This window comes from Lepisma saccharinum, chromosome 7 (assembly GCF_977018435.1).
Source record: "Lepisma saccharinum chromosome 7, izLepSacc3.1, whole genome shotgun sequence".
Lineage (NCBI taxonomy): Eukaryota > Metazoa > Arthropoda > Insecta > Zygentoma > Lepismatidae > Lepisma > Lepisma saccharinum.
Genome location: NC_139235.1, coordinates 76,444,481 through 76,470,634, shown reverse-complemented (window position 1 = coordinate 76,470,634; position 26,154 = coordinate 76,444,481). Strand labels below are relative to the sequence as shown.

The following is a 26,154-nucleotide window of genomic DNA, read 5'->3' as shown; positions in this document are numbered from 1 at the left end:
CAGTGTTGCTAAATGACAGGAAATTTCCCTTGGAGAAAGAAAACCCAGGAACAATTTTTAGTGAAAAGGGAAATTTTATGAAAATTTGAAGTTGTTGGATTCCTGTTTTTTCTCGCAAGCCTGCATTGACATTTCATTTATTTATATTATATCTAATTCATCTAGTTAGGTAAGGTAAAGTTCCCCATGCATATAGCACCATGCCATACAGGCACATTTTAGGGAATGCAGGGGTAAGGTGCACACATACTCGATCTTGGCAATTTTGGAGGTGATGGGATCAGCATCTCACTCCGGCTGCCATTAACCTCCAGGTATCCATTGATTAGGATCGGTGAACCCCAGAGCTGCATTTTGCGGGAACAAGGCCACAAAAATTCTGACCTTAGATCATGTTTTTTTTAAATTAGAAATTGATTCATCTGTGTTTGATTTATGATCTCGAGGAAAGTGTAAAAGCGAGGGTTTCACATGAGAAAGGAATATCGTCGCTGCAGATCGTCAACAGAATTCAAACACACAAGAACCGCTCGGTGTTGTACATATTTCTTGGTATGCAGTTTGGGGTACAAACTAGGCCTATGCGACAATAGACTGCCGATAGCCATGCATAGAGGTTATGTGTTATAGTTGAGCCAAGATACCGATAAGATAAAATCCTTACATCTATTTCATGTATTCATATGTCCACATTACAACTGTAATAAATGAAAAATAAATCATTTCATTGTTTGTCTATAGTAGTAATGTGTTCTTTTTTCTCTGTGCTGTGAAATATTGTTGATGCCCAACACTATCCCTCTACTCAAGAGGAGTCAGTGTACTTCAAGAGTCTCATTGTTCACTGCCGAGTATTAGACAATTATTGTTATTAATATGTAAAGAAGGAAAGTACACACACTTTAATTAACACAGAAAGATCATGTCATGCTATTCAGACGATGGAGGAAATCTGATAGTGTGTGGTTTGCCTGTGGCTATATTACGAATGTATCATCTACATACCTAACCCACGTCAGGCTTTCTGGTGCTATGGGTGAGGACGGACTGTCCGACATGTTCCATGTATACATTGCTAGGTAAATTCAAAAGAACACTGGTTTCTACCAACAACAAGAGGGTAAGGGCAATGGGTTTATCACTATCACCAAAACTTAGCATTCTTGTGCATATAAGCAACACTATGTTGAATTTTTTAGAATAAAAAAAAACTCAGGACCACATAGAGAACATTGCAGGACCTCGTAATGCAAATGTCGCAAGAGCAACTGCTATGACATTGACTACCATAGCTCTGGTGGTTACATCTAATATTCCAACTGGATTTCAGATATTCACTTTCTTCCACACTGTTGGATCAGCCCCTCTTTAAAAAATCCTGCATAAGACCTAAAATTTGAGTGTTGCCCCAGCATTGTGGCGAAAATTAGGGAGGTAGTTGTTTGGTCTAAAAACCCAGGTAACAGTGGAAATGGAGCCCGTTCTTTGTGAGCGTCCCTTCTTCAATTCCATCTATCACCACTTATCCTCATCATCTTTATTAGTCCAAAAGTGGCTGACAAACAACATAACACAACAAGAATGCAAATGCTAAAGCATCATAGTGCTGACTACCCATACTGACAAATAGAAATTTCACAGATCTCGTTTCCCATTAGGGCCGACCTCATATACAGGAATATTTCCAACAAAAATGTGTGAATAAGTTCCATGACTTTTCCTGGGCATCTTACCTGAGAAGACAATAGTTCCCAGCTTACTCCTTTCATATGGTGGGGTCCACTTCGCTAACATTGCATTCATGGCAGGATATGTAACACCCTGCAACAAAGAAAAAATCAGTTATGGCTACTCATCCAATAGGCGAGTTCTGGAAATGTTTCTGAGCTTTCATTAACACTGCAGTGGGTTCACAGAAAAACTCTCATTATTGGTTGAACGGATCACTATTGTGATCCATAGAATATTATCATTTTCTACCCAATATTTGTTAAGTTTTCTCTGGTTTTATAATGAGAATGTCCTTTGTGAAGTATTCTGGTTAACTCAACAAAAAAATATAAGTTATTTCACTCAATACATTACAAGAGGGAGGATATTCTTAATCTAGTGCATTATGCTTGGATGTGATGAAACCTATTTTTGTAATTTTCTTTTCCCAAAAACTCACAAACAGGATTTTGGCAGTATGGGCACACCCACTGCTTATCGTTATGGCATATTGGTAATGGTTCCAATTGTTTTATGATTTTTCCAAATTCTCCTAACAGACTAATTATTATAGATTTTTGGCAATCATTGTCACACGAAATTTGAACATTCCTTAAAGTAATGAGTACTATTTGGATTTTGAAAAAAAGTTATTTATGTTCGGAGGATGCACGCTCCCCATGGACAAAGCATTCTTTATTGATAGAAGCGACAGTATCGTAGACTAGTCTGAAGTAATTAAGAACCTTTTTTTTTTTTTGGAATATTTTTTTAATGCTAAGAGAACTAAACCTGACCCACCTAACCATGAAAGCATTTAGGGTTATTATTAAAATGCTAAGGGAGCTAAACCTGATTCTATAGAAGTATATGGAAGTGAAAAACCAGTGTCAAGGAAACACGCATTAAGTAATCGCTAAAACTACGCAATATGTGTTAACAGACATAAATCGAAAATGAACTATGTAAAAATTTCATACGTAGCATAATGATATCGCAATAAAACAAAAGGATCTTGGACCCACTACTGTGCTCCACTGTAATATAGGTCTCGAGTGACAACTTGAGCTATGGGGAAAGTAGAAATGGAGGGGGCCATGTTGGTTTTGTCAAGAAAAAGGCAGGCTGTTGGTGCAAAATTCCAATTTTTGCAACCTGTGGTTGTAAACAATATCTGGTCACTCAGTTTAGATGTATTCTTGCATAATTGCGAATCCAGGCAAGAAATGTGGAAAGAAAAGCACAAACCCCATTTCCAAAGATACCCACCAACCTCCGTGGCGGAGAGGTTATCACAGCACTCTACGACGCCATGAGGCCTGGTTTCGAATCCCGGTTTGTGGATGTTTTTTTTTTTTTTTGCGTCAATTCATCAATATAATAAATCATCGTCACCTTCGTGATTAACCAGAAGTGGCAGAAAAGCCAAACCCAAAAGAGAGTCGCTGGCTACTCTTTAAATGATTAAAAAGGAATTACCATGAAATCAGGAGAAAGTTATCAACTCCTGAGAAATGGTGCAAGAAAAGCTATAATGGGCAATTTCGATAAAGGAGCTATTATGAGGCTTACAAGAGATTCATACGTTGTGGACAATACTGTACCTAAGCCTTTTAAAGAAGCTGCGAGAAAAAATCAATTTTCGAATTGGGACCACATTAAGGAAATGTTTACGTAATCTTTGTTTTCCTTCTAAAAGAACTGAATCCAATAGGAAGGTTTTGATGGAAAAAACAGATATTGTTGTATTGCGTGCGGATTTCTTCGAGATATATTCATGACTGCCTAAAGACTGGAAGAGCCCTGTACTATTTAGACAAAATACACACAAACGAAAATCATACAGTGCCAGTGACAAAGATACTGCAGTGCCTCTACCACAAAGTGTAAACCGTAGGAGGCTTATATTGGCAACCCAACTATTGACGTAGAGTCGTTTTCTGTGGACTTCCCCAAGTAAAATATTTAGGGCCCATAGTGAAAAATATATATATCGAGAATACCATAACGTATATAAGTATTGATGATGACAGAGGGAGCAGTGAACGGACGTCATTACGAAAGGGAGAGGGAAGGAAATGGGGGGAGAAGAGCTGCGTACAAAGCAACCGTGGCTGTAGTAAGCAAGTTTAGAAGGTCGGTATACTTTTTTTTTTTGGCAATTAAAGCAACATACTTGGTCTGTACAGCTTTAATAAGAAATGCTCCTGGTTATCAGGAATTATGGTAACATTTATTGGGAATAGCAAGAAATTAGTGCGGTTTTAAACACTGCTTTTGAAGGGCTGAGAAATCTTTAAGCGGCACTGCCTGCGCGGTCAACTCAAATACTTTCTCCTCAGAGCTCACGTTGTGGCGCGAGACCAATAATAACAAGTCAAGAATGGATATATTTCAAATAACTGTTGAACGAACATAGTTCCTCGGAAGATACACTGGGAGTCAAGATCAAAAGTGTCAAACAGCAGTAGCACGTGAAAACGAACGTGTGGACACTATTGCGGGCTGCGTGACCACTGCAGTCTTAAACAATCTGAGGCACAAAAGCAGACCAGCTAGACACATTTGACTAGTTCTATAAACTGCTGAACACAATGGCGATTCTCACTTTAAGCCTTAACTGGTGTGGTACGGATCAAAACACAGGCGAGCATAAATTCCCGTTGTTTGTGTAGTTTATGAGTTTCCTGGTAAAGAGCTCTGGTTCTCAGTAGCTGTTTATTGTTGCAGTGTGCATTGACAGCAGTCGCTGCCTGACAGGTGCAGTTGATAGTTTTCGTATAGTAGAGAGTTCGGGTCAATGTGACCCACACCACATCGTTTACGTTAGCATTTTGTTTGGTTTGGTGTTATGGCACCAAACGTGAACAAAAATTTGGCCAACGATTGTCATGCTATACGTCGGCAGATTGAAAATGAAGAGTCAGATGATAATGTAGAAATTGAAAGTGAGGTTTCTGAGCTTGTAAGAAGTGCAAATAGCCTGTGTGTGGCAAATGTACTGCGAGATTTTGCATATACCTATTGTGACCCAAGTAAAGTAAAAAAAATAACTTTCCAATTCACAAACAATTTATGAATGTCAGTGTTTTTATTCATGTTTGTTTAATTAATTCCATATACTGAACAATTATCTTGAACATTAGTGAGTTCAGAATTTTTAACAAAAATATTGGTCTCTTAAAAAAAAATGGTAAATAATAGTTGATAATTTTTGAACATTTTAGTGTGAAGAATTTTAAGTGAAAGTATGTTTTGTATACTTAATTAACATTACTGTAATGGTAACAGTTCGATATCGGCACAATGTATTTCTTCATTTTTACAGAACAAACTACTTACGGAAATGAGTTTCTGTAGCATTTTCAAAGTTTGTGGAGGTATTTTCTTTAATCGTGAAATATATTTCACTGCAAATTCATGTTTTTTCCAGAGAAATATCTCTCCGACGCACAATTGCCGTTGCTTCTATTTCTTTCCTCTGCGTGAACCGGATGTTTCGTATGTTTGATGACATAACCCCCTGTCAGTGTTTCAGTCTGAACCATTTTTGGTATGAATGAAGAATATAGAGAATGTATCTAATTACGTTAATATTTGGTATACTAACTAAATTTGGCCTTCTAATCATGAATCTGTTGTTAAAATGCCACGGACGCGTGTAAAAATTCACGAGTAGCCCAAAAACCATTCACGGATAGCCCCAGGAAGCATTTCCGGCAAGGTTAGGTTAGGTAAGGTAAGCATGGTTAAAATTTTGTTCGTAAAAAAAATATGCAAAAAAGCTTTTTTTAGAAATAAAAAAAAATCTGTACTTATCCAATAAGGCCCAAACACCTCTCACTCATTTATTTCCTTAATTTTAGCATTGATACTTACCTATTCTGCATTGCGGAAGATTCTTTAAGGTGTAGTTATGCCTTTTTCCATAAAATAGTGTCAACTTTTCATATTACGAGTCGTTATTTGTCTTCCTTGCTATGCTTGGGTAACAATATGGCATGCACTTGACATGGATCATCGTGTGTCGTGCTTGTGTTTTGTCGATTTGGAGTGGGTATGCAGTGTTTCAACCTTCTTAACCGAAAAATACCTACTTTCGTGTTCATTATGTCATCACAAACCATTGACGGATAGCCCCAAAAATCATTCATGATAACCCCAAAAACCATCCACGATAGCCCCAAAAACCATTGACGGATAGCCCCAAAAACCATTCACGATAGTCCCAAAAACCATTCACGATAGCCCCACGGACAATTTCCGGCAAGGTTAGGTTAGGTTATGTGAGCAGTTAAAAAAAAATTCTCGTTAAAAAAAAGGCACATTTGGAAACACTGGTGAGACAGCGTGACTTTCGACGCTCGCGCCATCTGCACGTACATAATGGAAACAACAGCCTAATGTTACAGAAGATGCAAGTTCCTTATGTAACAAGTGATTATTTCTTGTAGTGCAGCATTCTATGGTGAAGTTTTCAGTTTCCGCGAAAGAAAATACCTCCAAGAACTTCGACAATGCTACAGAAGCCGATTTCAGTAAGTAGTTTATCCTGAAAAATTGAAGAAATCTGTTCGGGCGATATCTGATAGTTACCAAAAATTCAACTTACATCAGCTTTTTTTCGTGATTTCCAGACGTGTCTGCAGCATTTTAACAACAGATTCGTGATTAGAAGGCCAAATTTAGTTAGTATACCAAATATTAACAAAATTAGAGACATTCTCTGTATTCTACATTCGCTTCCCATTTTTTTTAACTATGTTAACCATAATTTCAAATCCGGGAAGAAATAGAAAATCAGTAAAACGAAAGTAGGTATTTTTCGGTGACAAAGGATGGAAACACTGCCTACCTGCTGATGATCCACAACGCGAAAAAAGGAAGAACAATAATTACTCCTAATGTGAAAAATGGAAATTACTTTCGTGAAAAAAGCAACATACCACCTTCAAGAATGTTTCGCAATGCAGAATAGGCAAGTACGAATGTTAAAAAGGCCCAAGTTCCTTTTGTTTTATTGCAATTTCATCATGCTACGAATGCAATTTTTACATGGTTCGATTTCGATGTACGTCTGTTAACACATACTGCGGAGTTTTAGCGATTACTTAAGGTTTTATTCAATATATGCTTTCGTAGTTACCTTAGGCAGGTTAGGTTTGGTTCCCTTAGCATTAAAATAAAGTCCCTAAATGCATTCTACTCGGGTTCCGATTTACTTCTACATTCATTTCCACGCTTCTACGATATTTTCTGTCACATGTCGACGGAGAATATCTTGTCCATGAGAAGTGCGTAAGGTAATTTTAAAGTTGTTTTTTTCAACATAAATAACTTTTTTCGAGTCCAAACACTGCTCATTACTTTAAGGAAGATTCAAATTTTGTGTGACAATGATTTCCAAAATTCTACAATAATTAGTATTTGTGCTAGGAGAAATCATGGTAAAAATCTGATAGTCCACGGACACCTTTACCTTTTTAGTTTCGTGAATTTTTGGCATTCGTACGTACCCATCTGCTTCGCAGAACATTCTTGAAGGTGCATTCACGTTTTTTTTTATGAAAGTAATTGCAATTTTTTTTAAAAAAAAAAGTGTTTTTGTAACTGAAGAACGTACGTTTCCGCAAATGGTTTGTGGGGCTATATGTCAATGGTTCGTGGGGCTATGCGAGAATAGTGAGTGGGGCAATGCTAATTTTTCTCGAGAACAACTTTTAATTATTGTAACCTATACGTGACCCTACCTAACCTAACCTTACCGGAAATGCTTCGTGGGGTTATGCGTCAATGGTTGAATTTCCTCTATGAAACATTCCCACATCACACAAAACACCTTCCAGCTGTTAGACAATGCAAACAGGAACTTATTACCGTAAGTAGTTTCTTCTGTAAAAAGGAAGAAATCTGTCCAGGGAATATCAGATTAGTACCCGAACGGGTAATAAATAACGAAAAGTAACTCTGGGTTATTCCGACCTGCACCACACAAGGGTTAAATAACCCCACTTTGTAACATGCAATAATTACGCTAACATATACATACATAGCATTCATTGTACATAAATAAAAGTTCCATTGATTATGTGTTGATTGTTGTATCTTAGATATAAAGACCATTTTATTAACATTGAACTTTATTTACCTAATGCATTGCATTAATATACAGAGTATTTCGTAAGTCCTTCTGGGACCTCACAAGTTGGTAGCTCAGGGACTAACTCGCCCACGGGGTTGAGAACATGTCGGTGAAGAGCAAATATCGATGTTTTTAAGATACCTTCCTTGCAAATGTTCATTATTTCCTCACTTGGTTACTGTACATGCTAAAGACGTCAAATTTAGCTCTTACGCCGTTCAGTCTCAAGCGATGGCCCTCGCCTACTTGTTCGCTTTGGGACACACAAACACCCAGTCTCCTGGAATTTTCTATACCACTCTCTTATTGTTTTGTCCGTTGGTGCTTCTGTACGATACTTGGTTCGAAAACTACGTTGTATTATAATAATTGACTTGGTTTTAGCAAATTGCAAGACACAAAAAGCTTTCTGTTCACCTGAAAACGTCATATTTGTAAACTACCGCCCGCCACAGACCATATTCTCTTTGCCACAGACTACCGCCTCATGCAGTATTGCCAAACCAGATCCGCATGAAAGAGCTAAGTTCCAGCATAAATGGAGCTAAAAATGAATTCAAGGAGCTAGATTTTCGAAAGCGTAAGTCCTATCAACAGTGGTGAAGCGTCACATTTTTACGTAGTCATCGCAAGACTTGCCAAACGTCAGGGTCAATATTTCAACCGTAGAGGGGAGGGGAGAATTCCTACAAATAATGAATGATAAGTGTTCGTAGAGTCCAGCGCAGATAATTCTGCCGTGCGATGCGCGAAACAACTAAAGAAGCAGTGTTGCTAATGGAGCAGATAGAAAAATCGCTGCAGTGCGCCGATGCACAGCTGTTACGTACAACAAGAAAATTAGATAATTCAGGTCTATTTAACGTTGAGTTTTAAACGTCATGCATTATACCAGGACTAGGATTAATATGTACTAACAAGTGGCTTTGTATGTAGCTACATACATATGGACTAAAAATTCGCAAAATATGAACTAACACATAAGTAAAATTACCAAAAATGCTGCAAAGAAGACTTCTTCATACGATTCCTTATTTGAGTGATTTCAAACAAAATAAATATATATATATATATTATTTTTCAATGCATTAATGCACTGGTGGCGTTCTAACTTTTCACTCCCAAAACCCGTATACACTGGTATGGAACTGCAACGGCAGATAATAACATGCCAACGTGTTAAACCGCTACAATTGCACCATAACACTCCTCCTGAAGCAGTATTATTATTTCCTCTCTGAGATCGGCGACAGTCGGTTGCCTTTGTTGTACATTTACAAAGGATGCCGGCTTCCACAACAATAACAAGTACATATACTGCCACTAGACGATAAGCTGCGCGGCTTTTTCTTTTGTTATGAACCAGGGCCGGCGCTAGTCATTTTGCCTCCCTGGGAGGTGGCGGCTCTATTTGACACCCCCCCCCCCCGGTCATTACGCAGCAACGGAAAATTGAAAATCAATATATTCCTAACTAAAACATCAAAATATAAAATAAATAATGAGACTTCTTATGCTATTTCAATACTATTCAGCGCAAAAGAATATCTCGCTCGATCACAGTATTCAATAGGCTTATTTTTTTCTTCTCTTCAAAGTTTGCCGCTCTTTCGATGGCACGGTACGCCCTCCCCTTCCGCCGGCCCTGCTATGAACTTGGTCACCCATCAAAGCATGGCAATTTTAACACAGAAAACAATATGTATCGCATTAAGCAGCAAAAATGACAGCCTCGTCTATGCAATTTCTACAAGAACACGTGCCGGAGCCAGAGTTGAAATGATGTTGGAGCCACATAATTTATTTATTTTGAATAATTCCAAAATTATGAAATATGAACAATTTGTTGCTGCTGTTCGCTGCTTTCTTGCCAAAATGCTTTATTGGGATGCTAACACCATGACTGGCTTCCTCCTTCATGAACTCGTGCACGTTGCTTAGAATTTCCCGAGCTTGGCTATGCAAGGTTTTTGATTTCAACTTCGACAGAACTGGAGGCATTATGGAATTTAACGTTCATTAGCAAACACACACTTTTACATACACACACGCAATACACGCACACAACGTCAAACCGGTCAAATACTTAGTATAAAATAAAAATATGGTGCTTCCAATCCAACAAAACTCACCGCCACTTTACCTGCCTTTTCCCCTTCCGTGACAGAAATAGTGCTTCATTATTACAGTTGGCAACACTAGTTACTAGCTAGCCAATGAACATGCACTGCATAAAAGAAGCAAGCACTACGCCGTGCTATATTGCCACATTAGCGTCCCTACCGAACGGTGTGAACCGCGAGCTGGAGCGCTATTCAATTGTTTTCAATGATGTTTGCGCGAGTGTGTCCAGGAATGGAATGACAATATGGCAACAATAGCGAAGGTTTTCGAGCAGGGTAGAACACATGATGCTAAGAGAGAAGGAGACGAAACGAAAATTCGTTTCTACGCAACGGCAAATTTACGTGTGTGGCACTCTACAGACGTGTGAAGTAGAGATAGCCAAATTCATTTTTTTACTGCAGGAGGCCTTAGAAAGAGCATTTCGCGGGCTAACAGCAGATGTCGCTCGCACACTGTTGTCGTCTGCTCCTCAGCCGAACAAACAGGCCGAGTTAGCAACAGTGTTGCCACATGAAGGGAAATTTCCCTTTTTGAAGGGAAATGTTGAGCTAATTTTAAGTGAAAAGGGAAATTCGATGAAAAATAGCGAATTTTCAGGGAAATTTTAAGACAAACTCAACATTAATTATATTAAACATTATAAGAGATTCCAGTTTTGAAAATGAGAACTTAATTTTTTTTATTATTTTGTCGTATACTTTGTTCTGAGAGGAAGGGTGGAATTTGGGTCGATCCACATCTGGATACCGTTTGTGTCCGGAGGTCATTGACCATTCACCCTTATGTCCCGTCTTTGGGAGTGGAAGTCCGAGGGTATTGTTTATGTAAAGCTTTCCTGCCCGACCCTGTGGCCGAGTGGTTAGCAGATCGCGCTGCGACGCCAAGGGTCCCGGGTTCTAATCCCGGTCGGGCTTGGTTGTTTGTGAATGTCCATTCATCAATTTCATCATTTCATCACTCATCCCCATCTTCGCAAATTAGCCAAGAGGCACAAAACGCGAAGTAAAATAAACTAAATCAAATCAAAAAATCAAATGTAAAGCTTTCCGCGGTTCTCTAAAAATTTTGCCTCAAACACTACACGTGCAAACAATAAAGTTCTCTTTGTCGCAAATTATCTTTACTTCAGTCCTCAATGGACACTGGGTTATTCGTCATGTGCGAGTGTTTGGTGGAAGGCTTTGCCCGTCTTGGACGATGGAAGAACAAAGGAAGCAAAGGAAATGATCTGCAACTCCAGAATATATTAGAAAACGTCGTGGAGAAATATCGGAAGATGAAAAAACGCCGAGGAAACAAGTTAAAAAATTCCGTGCGGAGAGCGAAGAAGTGACCAACAATACTTCTCAGATTCAATGGATTAAATTTTAATAAAAAACTTGCTGTGTTTTAGAAGTTTCAACCTAATATGTGAAATTTACCAGAATGGAACATGAGCTCAGGTATGTACCATATATATTAATAAAACGTGTATACCCATGCGGCGAACTTAAAAAATTGGGATGGGGAGGCAAAAATGTGATTTTTCTCTCAAAATCTTTATATCTGCGCCTTACTAGAACCACGGACAAATTTGTCTGCTATTAGAGGAGCATTTTGTGTAGAATATTTTTCATTTTCTTCTGATGGTATGATGAAGACAAGGGGCATTGGCCTCCCTAAATTCAATCTCTGTTTGTTTTTATCTTTTTTTTTTACTGATGAAAACCTTCAGTTGCCAACTTTAACATAATTTTAGCTTTCATCTCAAAACGAGAAAATTGGCTTGGTTTAGCAATACGATCTAAATCTTCCGAAAGAAACATTTAAAAGTTATTGATTTTTATTGTTTATTGATTTGGTTTATTTTACTTAGCTTTTCTGTCAATTTTGGCTAATTGCGAAGATGGGGATAAGTGACGATATGATGAAATTTATGAATGGACGCTCACAAACAGCCATGCCCAGGCAGGGATTCGAATCCGGAACCCCTGGCGTCGTAGCATTTAAAATTTAAAAATTTTATACATACGAACATGGGTCAACGATAATATTTAATTACTATTATTAAAATTAATAATAATAATTCTTTAGATGAAGGGGAAAAATGGACGAAAAAGGGAAATTTTACCCCTTGCAAAGGGAAATTGTTCTTACATATTGTGGCAACACTGGTTAGCAAGAGGCAGAGGTCACTCCCCCTTCCAGAAGGGTGCAGCCAAAGAGAATGGGATTATTCTCTTTGGGTGCAGCGAGCTAGCTGTGGCAACCGGACTCGCTCATTCATGACCTGATTAGTTCTCGCAGACACATCCCCATATTGTCGTCTGCTGCAAGCCCGTGAAGCGATCTTTTTAAGGCCTCATGGAGTGTCTCTTTTTTTTAATAAACTTTCTTAAATTCTACCCGAAAAATGGAAAAAATATTAAATCTCTCTCACCGAAATTCGGATTGACTCCGAAATCCGGGTTGTAAAATTTCCGAATCGAGATTTTAAATTTTCCGGAATCCTGATGTTTTTCACTATCCCTGGTGTGAAAGTAAGATACGTTAGGGAAAAGGTTCTGTCTAAGTAAATGTCTGTCACACCCCGAGAACAAAAATCTTGATCAGTCTTGTCATTCGTAAGAATAATAAACACAAAACAACATGAAGTACTTCGTGCTTTGTAAAGCAAGAACTATATTTGAACCGCAGGATAAAAAATAAAAAAAAATGAAAAGGAGAAATGTTGTAAAGGAAATACAATGCTTCCAGAACCGCTCTCTCTTTTTTTAGTTCTTTCTAGCACTAACCGTGGGGGAAATTTATGCTTCTGCTTACTTATATTATTTTTCTATGTCCCATTACTTTCATGTGTTCTGTGTAAGTTGCGTTGCGATGCTCTCCAATTTGTTTTTCTCTTAAAATCAAGAGTGTTGCATGCTTTAGGCCTACAGTGCTGGACATTCCGAGAAATTTCATCTTGATGACGTCACAGAAAACCAGCCGTGTTTGTAAACAAGGGGGCTGAAAAAAGGTATCTTATGACCAGACCTTCAAGAGCGGAGGAAATGCGGTCGAAAGACCTTGGATTCGCAAACCTGCTGCGTTGACTTGACCGGCTGGAACACCATTGCACTCAACAGGAAACGTAGCGGGACGGTTGGGCACGGGGATAGAACTGGGCTCTCCTTTCGATGTGCTAAATTTAGCGAATCTCTTGCGTATTTCTAGCGGTTTGATGGCGTCGCGTGACTAATTTCGCTCAAGTATGCAAGTATTCTGACTTCTTTTTTACTTCTTCTCTAGAATATTTATAAAGCCAAACTTTTATTATTTTGCTTTGTCATCGCCGCATCTCCCGATGACCGGGCGCCGCCTCGTCTCTGCCTATCAATGGTATTTTGTTAAGGTTGTTGATTGAGTGATTTAGTTGGTTTATTTGACTTCGTTTATCTGCCAATTTTGGCTAATAGCGAAGATGGGGATGAGTAATGATATGATAAAATTGATGAATAGACAAAAATACCCATGCCCAGGTCGGGATTCGATCCCGGGTCTCCTGCCGTCGTAGCGCGATGTACTAACCACTCCGCAACAGAGGCCGCCTTATTAGGTATTTCTCGAAAAGTCTGTACCGGGATCGGGGGAAAAAAATCCCGTTCCGATCCGGAATTCGGGAAATGATTTCCCTATTTTTCGGTACCCATAACAATAGGGAAATTCACATGGCCATAGTTAAGTGGTAAGTTTTCTGTATTGTGTCTGAAACTTCTCGGAAAATGTTAGTTTCTGTTCCAGAAATGCAAAAACAATCACTTGTGGCCGGGAGAGTGGCATGTGGAATTTGAGATTTGCAGAGCGTCAGGAAATTTGGAACATTTCTTAAAATTCTGTCCGAATTTCCCTGCAAAAAGTGAAATTTTCCTTCACTGTTGTCTCCTAGCAGAGAAACAGATATCTGGGCATCTGTCACGAAAGAAACTTTTATACTATTTCCCCTACCCGTTGGCATGCTTACATCTCCTGCATCTGGGTTTGCTACTGCAGGAACAAACTTCAAAATCCCGGAGGGACTTATGAACCACGGCGCACAATCAAATATGTTACAAATAAAATCTTTTGAATCTTCGCAAATATAATTACCTCACAGTCACTCCATTTCAGATCCACGTTGTTTTCTAAGCCTAACACTGACTAAACAAATTCATATTTTTCTGAAAATGCTATCTTTTCTAACTATTGATTCATTAAGTTTCTTGCACAAACAACAAAAAGCACCTTCAGATTATTTTAAAATTACGTCTAGAGAGGAAATTAGATCACCAAAAGAGGGTGAGTCTGAGAAACACCAGACGTATAGTAGCTCTATTACAAAATATTTGTTGGGAATTTTCACAATAAAATACCTTACCTCTCCTAACCCTTCCAAAATCCTTACTGCTATGAGCCATTCCGCTCCACCTAACCTTGCTGCCAACGGTGTCAGCAAAGTGAATACTGCTGTGATTAAAATCCCAACTCCCATCAAATACTTTCCACCGAATTTTTCTGCTAAAACACCTCCTGGAAGCTGCGTGACTACGTAACCCCAGAAGAAGGAACTTAAAATGATTCCCTGAGTTTCATCACTCCAATTAAACTCTCCAATCTGAAAAGAAAATTAAATCAATCAGTCACATTAATTTCAAAAAAAAATAAGGTAAACCGGGGCATTAAGGACCGTGTGCTAGAATTTCGTAAAAAGCGCAAAGAAATGCGAAGCAGCAGGTGCACCAGCCGTGTGCACAGCCTGTGATCCTCTATTGTTTGTGTAAATAGTACTCTGGACACAAATGGCGTGTAAGTTGCGTAGTTAGACCTGGAAATGGAACCAGCCAAAAGGCAGACGCGCGAAAAAGCTATAAAGAACTGTTGAGCGGTTGTATGAAGTTAAAAGCGCATCCTGGAACGTCTAATGCACTAACAGCTGCAGAAGAATCACAATTAGAGGAGTGCTTCATTCTATTTTCTCAGTGGGGTTTTGGAACGAACAAACAAGACTAGTGTGACGTAGTTCAAGACCATTGTGTTTCGAAAAAGAAGGACGTACCATTCAAAAGTGGTCCTTGATACCCCATTGGGCTGGTCCTTATTACCGAGCAAAGGGGCAATTGGGACCATACAACCTACCTTTCAATTCATTGTTGTTTTTGTCTTTGCATTATATTGCTACTCGTTTGTGTTGTCATTAATGTGAACTAGAAAATATACATTCCAGAATGCATCCTGTTTGTGTTTCCTTGAACAGCTCCTGATGAATTTCTTCAATGAAATAGCAATTTGGTGGTCCTTAATACCCCGGTTTACCTTACTCAATACGTTTACAATTAGCCATAAACCTACCTAGGAAAATTAAATGGAAGGATTGTAATAATGAATTGTACCCATTCGTTATTGACAACAATTTTCCTTATTTTTTTTTTAAAAAAAAATACATATTTCTTAACGGTTAACATCACTGTAAGAAAAATTAATAATTTTCAACAATATGAACATGTGAAAACAGGGGAACCGAAGTGCTGAAACATCCATGCTTTTAAGTGCATTACTTATGAAAAATTCTGAACTTGTAAACTTACTCACAATCTCATTTTCTGAAGTGGCAGTGTCTATTGTTATATTTTCTCCACAAAGGTTACCAGTCCTTGCTGTTGAATTCTTAGGTGATGCCCGTGCCATTGCCACGATCGCAACAGACAGGCACACCCTCATTGTATAAGCATTGGCAATGGCCAGAAAGCCCATAATGGCCAACACGTATCTCTGGGAGCAGCAACATCCTACAGAATAAAAAAAAAAGAACATCAAATTTTTGCCATGAAAATATATGGTTAACATTGAAGCTTAATACTTTTCTGAATGTTAGTGGCAATGACACTACGTCTTGAGAGAGTACCTTTTCTCTCAGCAAATTACTTTCTTGCCAGTGGTGGAGATTGAACCTGTGACCGACCTGTGATTTGCTCTACATGTAGCTAACCAACTACACTCCATTGCGCTCCCCCCAACCTTGAAATCTATACCACTTTCTGTTACATTTAAGTTACGGTTTCTACTTCTTGTAAACCCAAGTAACCCAAAAGTGGTTGGCCCAACGTTGGGCAACGGTAATTTTGGTCGTGGTTCCAACGTTGGCCCAAGGTGTGGTTTCTACGGTGGCAAAGGACTCGTGAGTGACTACAAGTTACAAGAAGTTTCTACTTTCATTAACAAAATATCATATTTTCAGCATGTGCTGAGACTGAAATAGTCGAAAGAAACACTGTTACAGCATACTCTTGAAAGTTGTTTTAACAGGAGAAAGTAGTTTTTAAAACTGATTTTGACTCACTTTTCCATGGCTGCCCAACGTAAGATCAACATCAATTTGCCAAACAACGTAAGCCCAACCTTTCTGATGTAAAAACTGTAGTTGGCCCAACGGTTGTTGTTACTTGGGAAGATGACCGTATTTACTTGAATTCTACATTGGGACAGTGTGGAACTGGTAATCTGGTAATTCTCGAAAATTCCAGAAGAGCTGACCTACAAGCAAACTTGGGTCTGTTCTGGGTCAATTTGATTCGCTCAATTTATCTCATACAGGCATGGACGTCCACAGGATTTTTTCAGGTAGGGGGAAGCAAGATATATCTTTCCAGGGGGTCAAGCAAGGCATACTTGTCCCCATACGTGTTTCCCCTCCTTAAAACTCTCCTTTAGTTTGAAGTTATAATGTTCCTGCACCGCCCTCATAATAATTGACAGACATTAATGTGCCTAAAATAAAATTACATCGACGTCAGTGGCGTGCCAAGAGAGTGGGGGGTCCAGTATTCCTAGCAAAACAAGAACGTCAACCGTAGTAAAATATGGCGAAATGAGGGATGACTACCAGAAAAAGTGTACATATCCCCTCCCTTTCGAAAATCCTGTGCAGATAGGTAAATGTCATTGATGGTTAAACGTAATGGTTCATTGTACAGTCACGGACACTGCTGGGTTGTAAAGATTCCACTGAAAGTCAATGTATTCATTACAACCCGGCAGTGTCCGTGACTGTACAGTCAACGGCAAAGATAATAGTAGGCAACTTATCCATCACTATTCTCTTTATATTTTATTCTACATCCTGTGCCTTTTTATAGAATAGAATTCCAGGGGCGAAGCGTGGTGTCGCTTGAAGAATAGACACAGGCGTGTGAATAGGGGTGAGTTCTTGTTGTATCTGTGATTTTTTTAGCAGCAGCAATATTTTCAGACATCGTTGCCTTTCTTTTGCAGACTATGTAAATTTTCCATGCAACGATATAAGTTTCAGAAGTGATAAAACAATCCGTAAATATATTTAAAAATCCCGGTAGTTGGTTTGTTAATAGTTTTCGTGTTTGAAATGGAATTTTTTAAGTGGGGGATATTTGTTCCAGCCTTGGGAAGGGCTGCTTTACGTCAATTATCCTATCTGAGGGGATGACGCCCTCCACTTCGAATACTGCATTTTTACGTACAACCTTGGTGACAATGAAGTTCGACCAGAAAGGAATACGTGATTAAATACACAGAGGCATAGGCGGTGGAATGGGCGACCCGCAGAAGTGACGCATGTGTGTAAGAGGAGGCGTGTGAGCAGGCAAGAATCGTGATCCCAGCATGTTGCACCCAAGGTCACGTAAAGAACGAAAACGGGGAACAATACGCGTGACATTGAACTTCGACCAGGCACCAGACCCATACAGAAAATTCCAGATAGTGGCGCATTCGACGGAAGCATGACGTCACGGACACGATAAGGGAGTCCGCCGTATATAAGCGCGTGCTGTGCACCGAGGAACCGCAGTGCATCATCACCATGGCCAGGGGCAAACCTATTGACAACACCGTGAGGAGAAGAGTGGTGGAGTTGCAACGGGATGGACTCAGTGAACGGGAAATAGGGCGCCAACTGAACTTACCCAAGTCAACCGTCCACTGCATCATCAAACACCACCGAAATACGGGTACTACAGAGCCAGGTAAGGCCCCCGGTCGAAAACGCCTGCTGAGCGTGCGTGACCTACGGATATTTAGGCGCTATATCCAGACCAACAATCATGTTTCTGTGGTCGAATTACGACTGTGGACTCGAGAACGCTTTCACATTGAAGTGTCAACCAGAACCATTCGCCGATACCTACAGCGATGCGGTTACCGAGTGTACAAGGCGAAACGTAAACCCTTCCTTTCCATGTTGAACAAAGGCAATCGACTACGGTGGGCACGAATGTACCGGGGATTGACATTTCGGCAGTGGAACAGGGTTTTGTGGACGGACGAATCCATTTTCAATGTTGTGTACGGGAAAATACGGAAAACAGTCATTTGTCGGAAGGAGGAACAGAATGAAGCGAAATGTTATGCACGTCGGGTACAGAAACCTGCGTCAATGATGGTATGGGGATGCATGACGGCATCTGGGGTTGGCCCACAACACGTCTGTGAGGGCATTGTGAATGCACACGCCTATACACGCATACTGGAGCGGCATCTTCCCACAGTGCGAAGGCACCTGTTCCACAGGCGGCGTCTCATCTTTCAACACGACAATGCCATGCCTCATACAGCGCGGCTGATTTGATTTAGTTTATTTTACTTCGCGTTTTGTGCCTCTTGGCTAATTTGCGAAGATGGGGATGAGTGATGAAATGATGAAATTGATGAATGGACATTCACAAACAACCAAGCCCGACCGGGATTCGAACCCGGGACCCTTGGCGTCGCAGCGCGATGTGCTAACCACTCAGCCACAGGGTCGGGCACAGCGCGGCTGACAAGAGAATGGTTGACTCGCCATCACGTGCGAACTCTGCCATGGCCACCATCGAGTCCCGACCTCTCGCCCATTGAGAATGTGTGGCGTGTTCTTAAGCGACGTGTGCAACAGAGAGGACCCACGACAGTGGCTGCTCTTATCGCCTGCCTGCAGGAGGAATGGCACCGCATCGATGTGGAATACCTTGAACGACTCGTCCGCAGCATGCCCCGACGCATTGCCACAGTTATTCGCCGACGGGGCGGCGTCACACTATGGTAAACAGGATACCCTCTAACAGTGGTCGAACTTCAATGTCACGTGTAGATGGACGAAAATGTTTTATTTTGTGTGGACACCATACATTGCTGCGTTGCAGCGGAAATTTATGTTTTCCTTTGTTCCATGTAGCCTGCTGAATAAAATATGTTCAGCATATACATGTGTTCTCCTTCTTTCACAACGCACTCCTATATTTGTGACTGGTCGAACTTCATTGTCACTAAGGTTGTAATATTATATTTAATCGGCCTGTACCTACAGTTTTAAAAATATAATATTTAATCTTAATAAAAGCAATTATTACATAATCCAAGACGAATTACCACTACACAACTAGTTCTTAATTATTTCAAATAGGTTCGAACATGCATATTTATTGTAATACCACAATGGTAGCTATAATTATTATTTATTAATGAAATGTATTCGTAATAAATGGCTACTCTGGCCCCAAATGTAGGGTTACCAGATAGCTATAAGGGAGAAGTAGGACATAATGCCCCAAAATGTAGGACTTTGTCAAAATGTAGGACACAAAACATTCGCAATAAATAATACATATTTCTAGAACACGTTAGAAAGTAATTTAAAATTGACACTTTTCAGTTAAGATTTTTTTTTTTTTTTTTTCAAAACTTGTATGTAATCATACTAAACAGTCCTCCTCTTATTACATGATTTAACTGCTACTTCTCAAAGGAGCCAATTTTTCTCGAAATTTTAGGTTTGGTAAATTCTTTGAAATTATACTGACCTTAGTACCAAACAGACTCCATGGGAAAAATATTTCTTTCATGAGTCCGTTGTGCTGATGGCAATTAAAGTACTCACTCAGCATTTGCACTATGACCTGGAACGGAATGGCAAACAAATCTCCAGCGATTACCGTAACTTGAAATTGTTCCAGAAGTTCCATCTTGGGTAGTTTTTAGTTCAATAACTTGGTTCTGTTACCCCCCTGCTTTGGCTCAGTCGGTAACGCGTCTGACTACCATGCTCAAGGTCCCGGGTTCGATCCCCGGTCGGTTCAAATCCGGGAACTTTTCTAACGGTGGAAGCGCCGCCCAGCGTCGAATAACATGGGTACCTGGGGGAAACCCTGGGGGGTAAAGGTGGTCAGGGGCGTGGTGCTGATCACATCACCCCTACTTACGACCGGATCAAGAAAGTGTGGGGCGTTACCCCCACACCCCCTATACGCCTTCATGGCGTGGTGCTAAGCACAGGGGAACACTTTACCTTTACCTTTTACCCCCCTGCTTTACAATCAACATATTGAATAAGAGTGGGAAACATCTCGTTCCAACAGTACAAACTCCAAGACAAGAAATTCTGCTGAGGGATTGAACAGTGACATCATCAGAATGTGACCTCAAAACTTTGTTCTTTAATTGCTTCCGTTTTAGTTCTACCAGAAACGTTTCTATTCCTTTTGGGCAATGACAATCAAAACTATTGAGTTTGGGAGTGCAGTCCATAGACTTGTAACTTGCATGATTTATTTTTTGTTCTACTCAAACAAATAGACTTGTAACTTGCTTATTTCCTGAAATGACAGACGTGATAGATCGTGTGTTTGTATTTACCTTGGATGCAATGATAAACATAATCATTGCTTATTTCTACCGGTACGCAATGGTTCGCCGTACAGGCATCTTTTCATAGGCGATAATAAAACAAAAATATTTTTTTAACTAAAGAAATGTGCGTATGTTTCTACATGGATGTACGATGATTTATTAACCTACTGCAATATTTACAGTAGTTCTTATGATTCACAAAATAACAAATAATAACAAGAAGTGAACTTGAAGCGTGCCGAAACCTTTCATCCCAGAAAAAACACTTATAATGATAATTAATAGCACTGTTATTTTAATATGCATTTATTATTAGTAGTATTAGTACTAGCAGTAGTACTCATGTCTATTCATTTGTGGTTGGCGTTCCGGTTACTGACAAACCACTTTATGTACAGTTTATACACGTAAGCATGTGTGTAACTTGAGACCAGAATTAAACTTGGACCTAATTTTGAGGGGGTAGAACCAAACCTGTGGCTTAACTTTGGGGGAAGGGATTCGAAAAGTTTTCCATCCCATAAAGACAGCGTCCAGGATTATTTGCTAAATAACTGTGACGTTTGCGAAATCATAAATATTACTATTTATTACTTTGCTCCTCGAGTCCGAAAAAAAATGGGGGGTGGGGCAAGTGCCCTCCTTGCCCCCGCCAAATTACGCCTATGCACGTAAGATATATTATATGTTATGTTTAACATAATAGCAAGATAAAACGGACAACTTAAGTGTTCCGAGAGTCGAGTAAAGAGCGAGATGGGGTACAGAAATGATTCGCTCACTGCAGAAAGGCAACTAGTCCAATATTTACACATTTCCTTTTGTGTGACGATAATGGTTTGTAATAGCTCAATGGATCGTTTACCGCAGAAAAGACACCTGGCCGCTCGATAACATTGGACATTGCAACACCTTCAATTTTCCGTTTACTGCAGAACGGGAACTTGTCGCAATAAATGAGATTTCGTAGTGGCGCTAAGGTGGCCAGTTTACGAACTACGCTCTGTTCTTTGACAGTACAGCTCAAACCCTCGGTGTAAACGTTTATTGCAGTGTTTTCTCTTCGTTGATTGTAAATCATATTGTGATTTCAGAAAATGAGCACCTCTGCTGACGAAGGAAAAGTAGTTAAGAAAAGGAAAGGAGTCTTGAACTTAGAAATGTACAGAAGGAATGTAATTAAAAAAGCAAAAGTTTCAGGGAAAGAGCTCGTCAATAGGACAAATCGTACTACCGGCTAAAACACCAGGGTCAAATGACTACAGTTCCTGGTGGCCTGAATTTTACAAAAAACCTGTCTGAGCGATGACTCTTATGGTAAAAATGTCCCTAAACACCTGAAAAAGACTTTCAGTATTTCAAAATACCGTGAGATGACCTTACTGCAGAAAGGGAACATGTCCAAAACACAAAACAAACTCCCCCGCTATTCCCTTACGTCATACACAAATTTTGCATTCGTATTTTCATCACGTATACTTCTATTAAGAAAGGAAAAATACATGTCATGATGGAAATATCATAAATATAGTTTTATGCAGTTTTTGCCTCTCCTGAAAAATTGTGAAATGTGGACATGTTGCCTTTCTGCAGTGAGCGATTCAAATAGGGACAATGCTCGAAAACGCTCAATTTGTAACTAGAGACATGACCGAGAAGGCAGTCATCCCCACTCACCAAAAGGGACTTTTCCGTCTCGTCTGGGTGTAATTGGTAAGCACAAAAATGACGAATTGCGGGCAAAGTGTAGCATGATAAAAGAAATGAAACCACAGCTGTAAATATTACGTCATGCCCGTGACACAGTTACATCGTACGACATGGCTTCAGGCTAGCTGGTATTCTTATCATAGCCTATAATTGGAACAAATAACGAGATTTCCGATCATCGACGAGGGCCATGGTTTTTATTAGGTTCATTATTGTCAATGTGTTGGTTTGTATTGTGTTCATCATGCTCAAAATCTTGTGGTATGATCATAAATGATCGTGCCTCCTTGTAGCCTCGCACACACATTGTTTTCGTTAAAATAAAATGTTAAGTTTTATTCTCCCCTGTAAAATGGTGACCGTACGTTTGCGTATCGCCAGAGAAAAGCACTGTACACAGACACACACACAAATATATGTATGTATGTTTGTGTGTGTTTGTGTGCACGCTCGCTCGCCTGAGAGACAGGAAGAACTATAACTCTTAGAATGATAGAAGTAATGGTTTGAAAAGAATATATCCTGGCTTCGATATCCAAATCCTGGATCCCATATCCGCATTCCTATAGTTGATCCATTGTAATTACTGGGAGAATGTATTACTTTAAATTGAAAATATTGGAACATGTTGACAAAGTTCTTAACATTGCTTCATAATTGTTTAAGTATACTATTTGCTTTGGGAGGGGGGATTTACATAACACAAATGCGAGGTTCAAAACACAATATCTACTTTATCGTATTCATTAGAAAATAATATAGATCTAATTATCATTAAACTCTGATGATTCATCTCCAAAGGTTGCGTTTCGAAGTAACATCACTAGCAAGAAAAAAAAAGTTTTGAGAGTATAATTTTTTGGAGGGGAGAGTGCAGAGCTATATTACACGAAAAATTGGGATAAAAGTTCGCCCAATTACAAACTTATTTGGTTGTTTATTGGGGAGTGTATGCGTTTTTTTTATTTTGCATTGGTTACCCAAACTTTTGGCTCATCGCGACGATGAGGATGGATGAGTGATGATTAGATTAAATTGATGGTCACTCACAAAGAACATCCATATCCAAGCCTGGACTCGAATCCAGGGCGAGATCGAAAGTCTACCACTTAAGGCACTAGGCCACTGAGCCGGTTCTCATGGTTTTGCCTCACCCCTTAAATTTACAAATTATAATCAAAATATGTATTTTCTGTTCGACCTTTATTATCCCTATTCATTTGCACACTACAAATATTTGGCCAGTCGTCCTACAGTAGTGCCTCCCCGGTGACGTGGTGGCTACGCTACCACCTTGTAAAACAAGAGGTTCCGGATTCGAGCCTGCTTGAGGTAGATTACACAATGGTTGGGAATTCAGAATTTAAAAATGTACGCCCAGATTAGACTATCACATAATAAAGTGTATTCAAAAACAAACTTTTGTGAGGGAAGAAACTTTCGGAACGACAGGACTTGAACTCCAAGCCTTCGTTGGTGGTAAATCATAAGTCGATCATTCACTCGGCCATCGAGGCAGCAACTACAGTAGGTTTTGAAAAATTCTCTTATTTACGTGATTTTCAATTTGCTATGCATTCGCATAAGTTTGGCAAACTTTGCTTTAAGCTCACTTCATACACATAATCGAGATTGAATTTACAATTTAAAGTGGGCTCGGAAGTACTTAAATACGTCCCATCGGGAATCGAACCCGACACCACCTTGTTTACAAGCGAACAGCTTAAACACTACGCTAGGTCCACCACTCATTCGTGTGGAAGAAATACTCTTATCTACGCTGTCACTGTGCAAATAGCCAAGATATATGAATTAAATACACAGGTAGACGAAATACAGCTCTATGTTGCACAATATGACGTTGTAGATAAGAAACTCAGCTTACCTTTGGCACGAAACTTGTAAATCAAATAAAATAAGCTTACCTGTCGTACAGAAGCTCCTTATACTTTTAAAGCACTTCTCGCAAACGTTCGACATCTGTAGTTAATCGTATCTGCTGCACAAGGCTGGTTATCATGGCTTGCACAGGATGAACACACATTTATCTAATGCGCATGCGTTTTGCACGTCAAACGTTGTAAACTGGCTTCCTCAAGCTAAACGAGAAAGTCAAAACGGAAGTTTAGATAGCGTCGTGGTAAAGCGGAATGTAACGCCACATTAGTTCTGTTTTGTAGGCTACAACATGTAATGTATTGTTCTGCGATTCACTTAATGTTCGTTGACGAACAATGAAAAAGGAAGTTGTTCAACGTGAACAGCTACAAATGAAAGAAAAGGGAAGTTGTAAACATTGTCAATAATGCGTTGAGAGATGCTATGTATTCGTGCAAGTCCAAAAACATTTATACCAAGACAGTATTCTTTATTGTATTGAAGCCAGGAGAAAAATTGATCTATGAGTAAATAGCGAAGATGAGAATGAAACCGATAGGAATATCCATTTCCTGGCTGGGATTCGAACTAGGGATGGCCAAACGGATCCGGATCCGAAAGTTCCGGATCCGAAAATCCGGATCCGGATCCGAGACTTTCGTATCTCAATCCCATTATAATATTACCACACCTTAAAAGGTATGATCTTCGATTACAAAGAAATTTCTCATTAGTTAGTCATACAATAATTTTTTTCAAGTGTTGTTCCTAAAATACTTGCTACGCATCGGCTAACACACTCGTGCACAAAAATAGTCTTACTTCTTTAACATAAAATGTCAGAGGTGATTTTGTAAATGCCATTGAAACGAATATGTAATCATTCGAATGCATTTGGAATGGAAACACACATAAATGTGAGACATTCCATTCCAATATGAAACCTTTAACACATAGAACAAGATAGAAATGTTATACAAAAATTATACAATTTTTCTGCAGTTACAGTTTTACAAATTAAAATAATACATTATAATATATGCAATGTTATATAATTACAAAGTGTAAGACTAACAAGGGAGGTTATCTAAGTGTCCCCCTCCGATTTCCATGAAACTTGGCAGGTGTATAGTGGGGCTCAATGGAAGAAATAACTGTTTTCTGTTTCAGCTAAAAAACTGTTTTAGGGGGCAAAACCCCCTCAAATGTCAAGATGAGGACAAATTGAAGTGAGGATTTGACCCCTGTTTCCCCCTCCGATTTCCATGATACTTGGCAGGTGTGTGTATAAACGGGCCCAAAGGAAGAAATACGTGTTTTTTTGTTTCGGCTAAAAAAATGTTTTAGGGGGCAACCCCCCTCAAATGTCAATATGAGGACAAATGTAAGTGGGCACTTGACCTCTGTTCCCCTCCGATTTCCATGAAACTTGGCAGGTGTATAGTGGGGCCCAATGGAAGAAATACGTGTTTTTTTGTTGTTGTTTTTTTGTTTCAGCTAAAAAAAACTGTTTTACGCGGCAAAACCCACTCAAATGTCAAGATGAGGACAAATTGAACTGGGGATCTGACCCCTGTGTTCCCCTCCGATTTCCATAAAACTTGGCAGGTGTGTGTATAAACGGGCCCAAAGGAAGAAATACGTTTTTTTTTGCTTCGGCTACAAAACTGTTTTAGGAGGCAAAACCCCTCTCAAATGTCAAGATGAGGACAAATTTAAGTGGGCATTTCACCCCTGTGTTCCCCTCCGATGTCCATGAAACTTGGCAGGTGTGTGTATAAACGGGCCCAAAGGAAGAAATACGGGTTCTTCTGTTTCGGCTAAAAAACTTTTTTAGGGGGCAACCCCCCTCAAATGTCAAGATGAGGACAAATTTAAGTGGGTATTTCACCCCTTTGTTTCCCTCCGATTTCCATGAAACTTGGCAGATTTATAGAGGGGCCTAAAGGAAGAAA

At 39.5% G+C, this 26,154-nt stretch overlaps 1 protein-coding gene across 1 annotated transcript in view; it reads right to left on the bottom strand.

The window, feature by feature from the left end:
* Nucleotides 1-24,373, bottom strand: part of LOC145989938 (putative inorganic phosphate cotransporter) — a 58,089-nt gene extending 33,716 nt beyond the window's left edge. The window contains exons 1-4 of the mRNA XM_083125469.1: nucleotides 24,247-24,373; nucleotides 15,566-15,762; nucleotides 14,355-14,591; nucleotides 1,734-1,821 (exon numbers count right to left, since the gene is read on the bottom strand). Coding sequence (XP_082981595.1) covers nucleotides 1,734-1,821; nucleotides 14,355-14,591; nucleotides 15,566-15,762; nucleotides 24,247-24,301 — 577 coding nt within the window. The 5' untranslated portion in view covers nucleotides 24,302-24,373. The remainder of the gene's footprint in view (nucleotides 1-1,733; nucleotides 1,822-14,354; nucleotides 14,592-15,565; nucleotides 15,763-24,246) is intronic.
* Nucleotides 24,374-26,154: the final 1,781 nt, after the last annotated feature.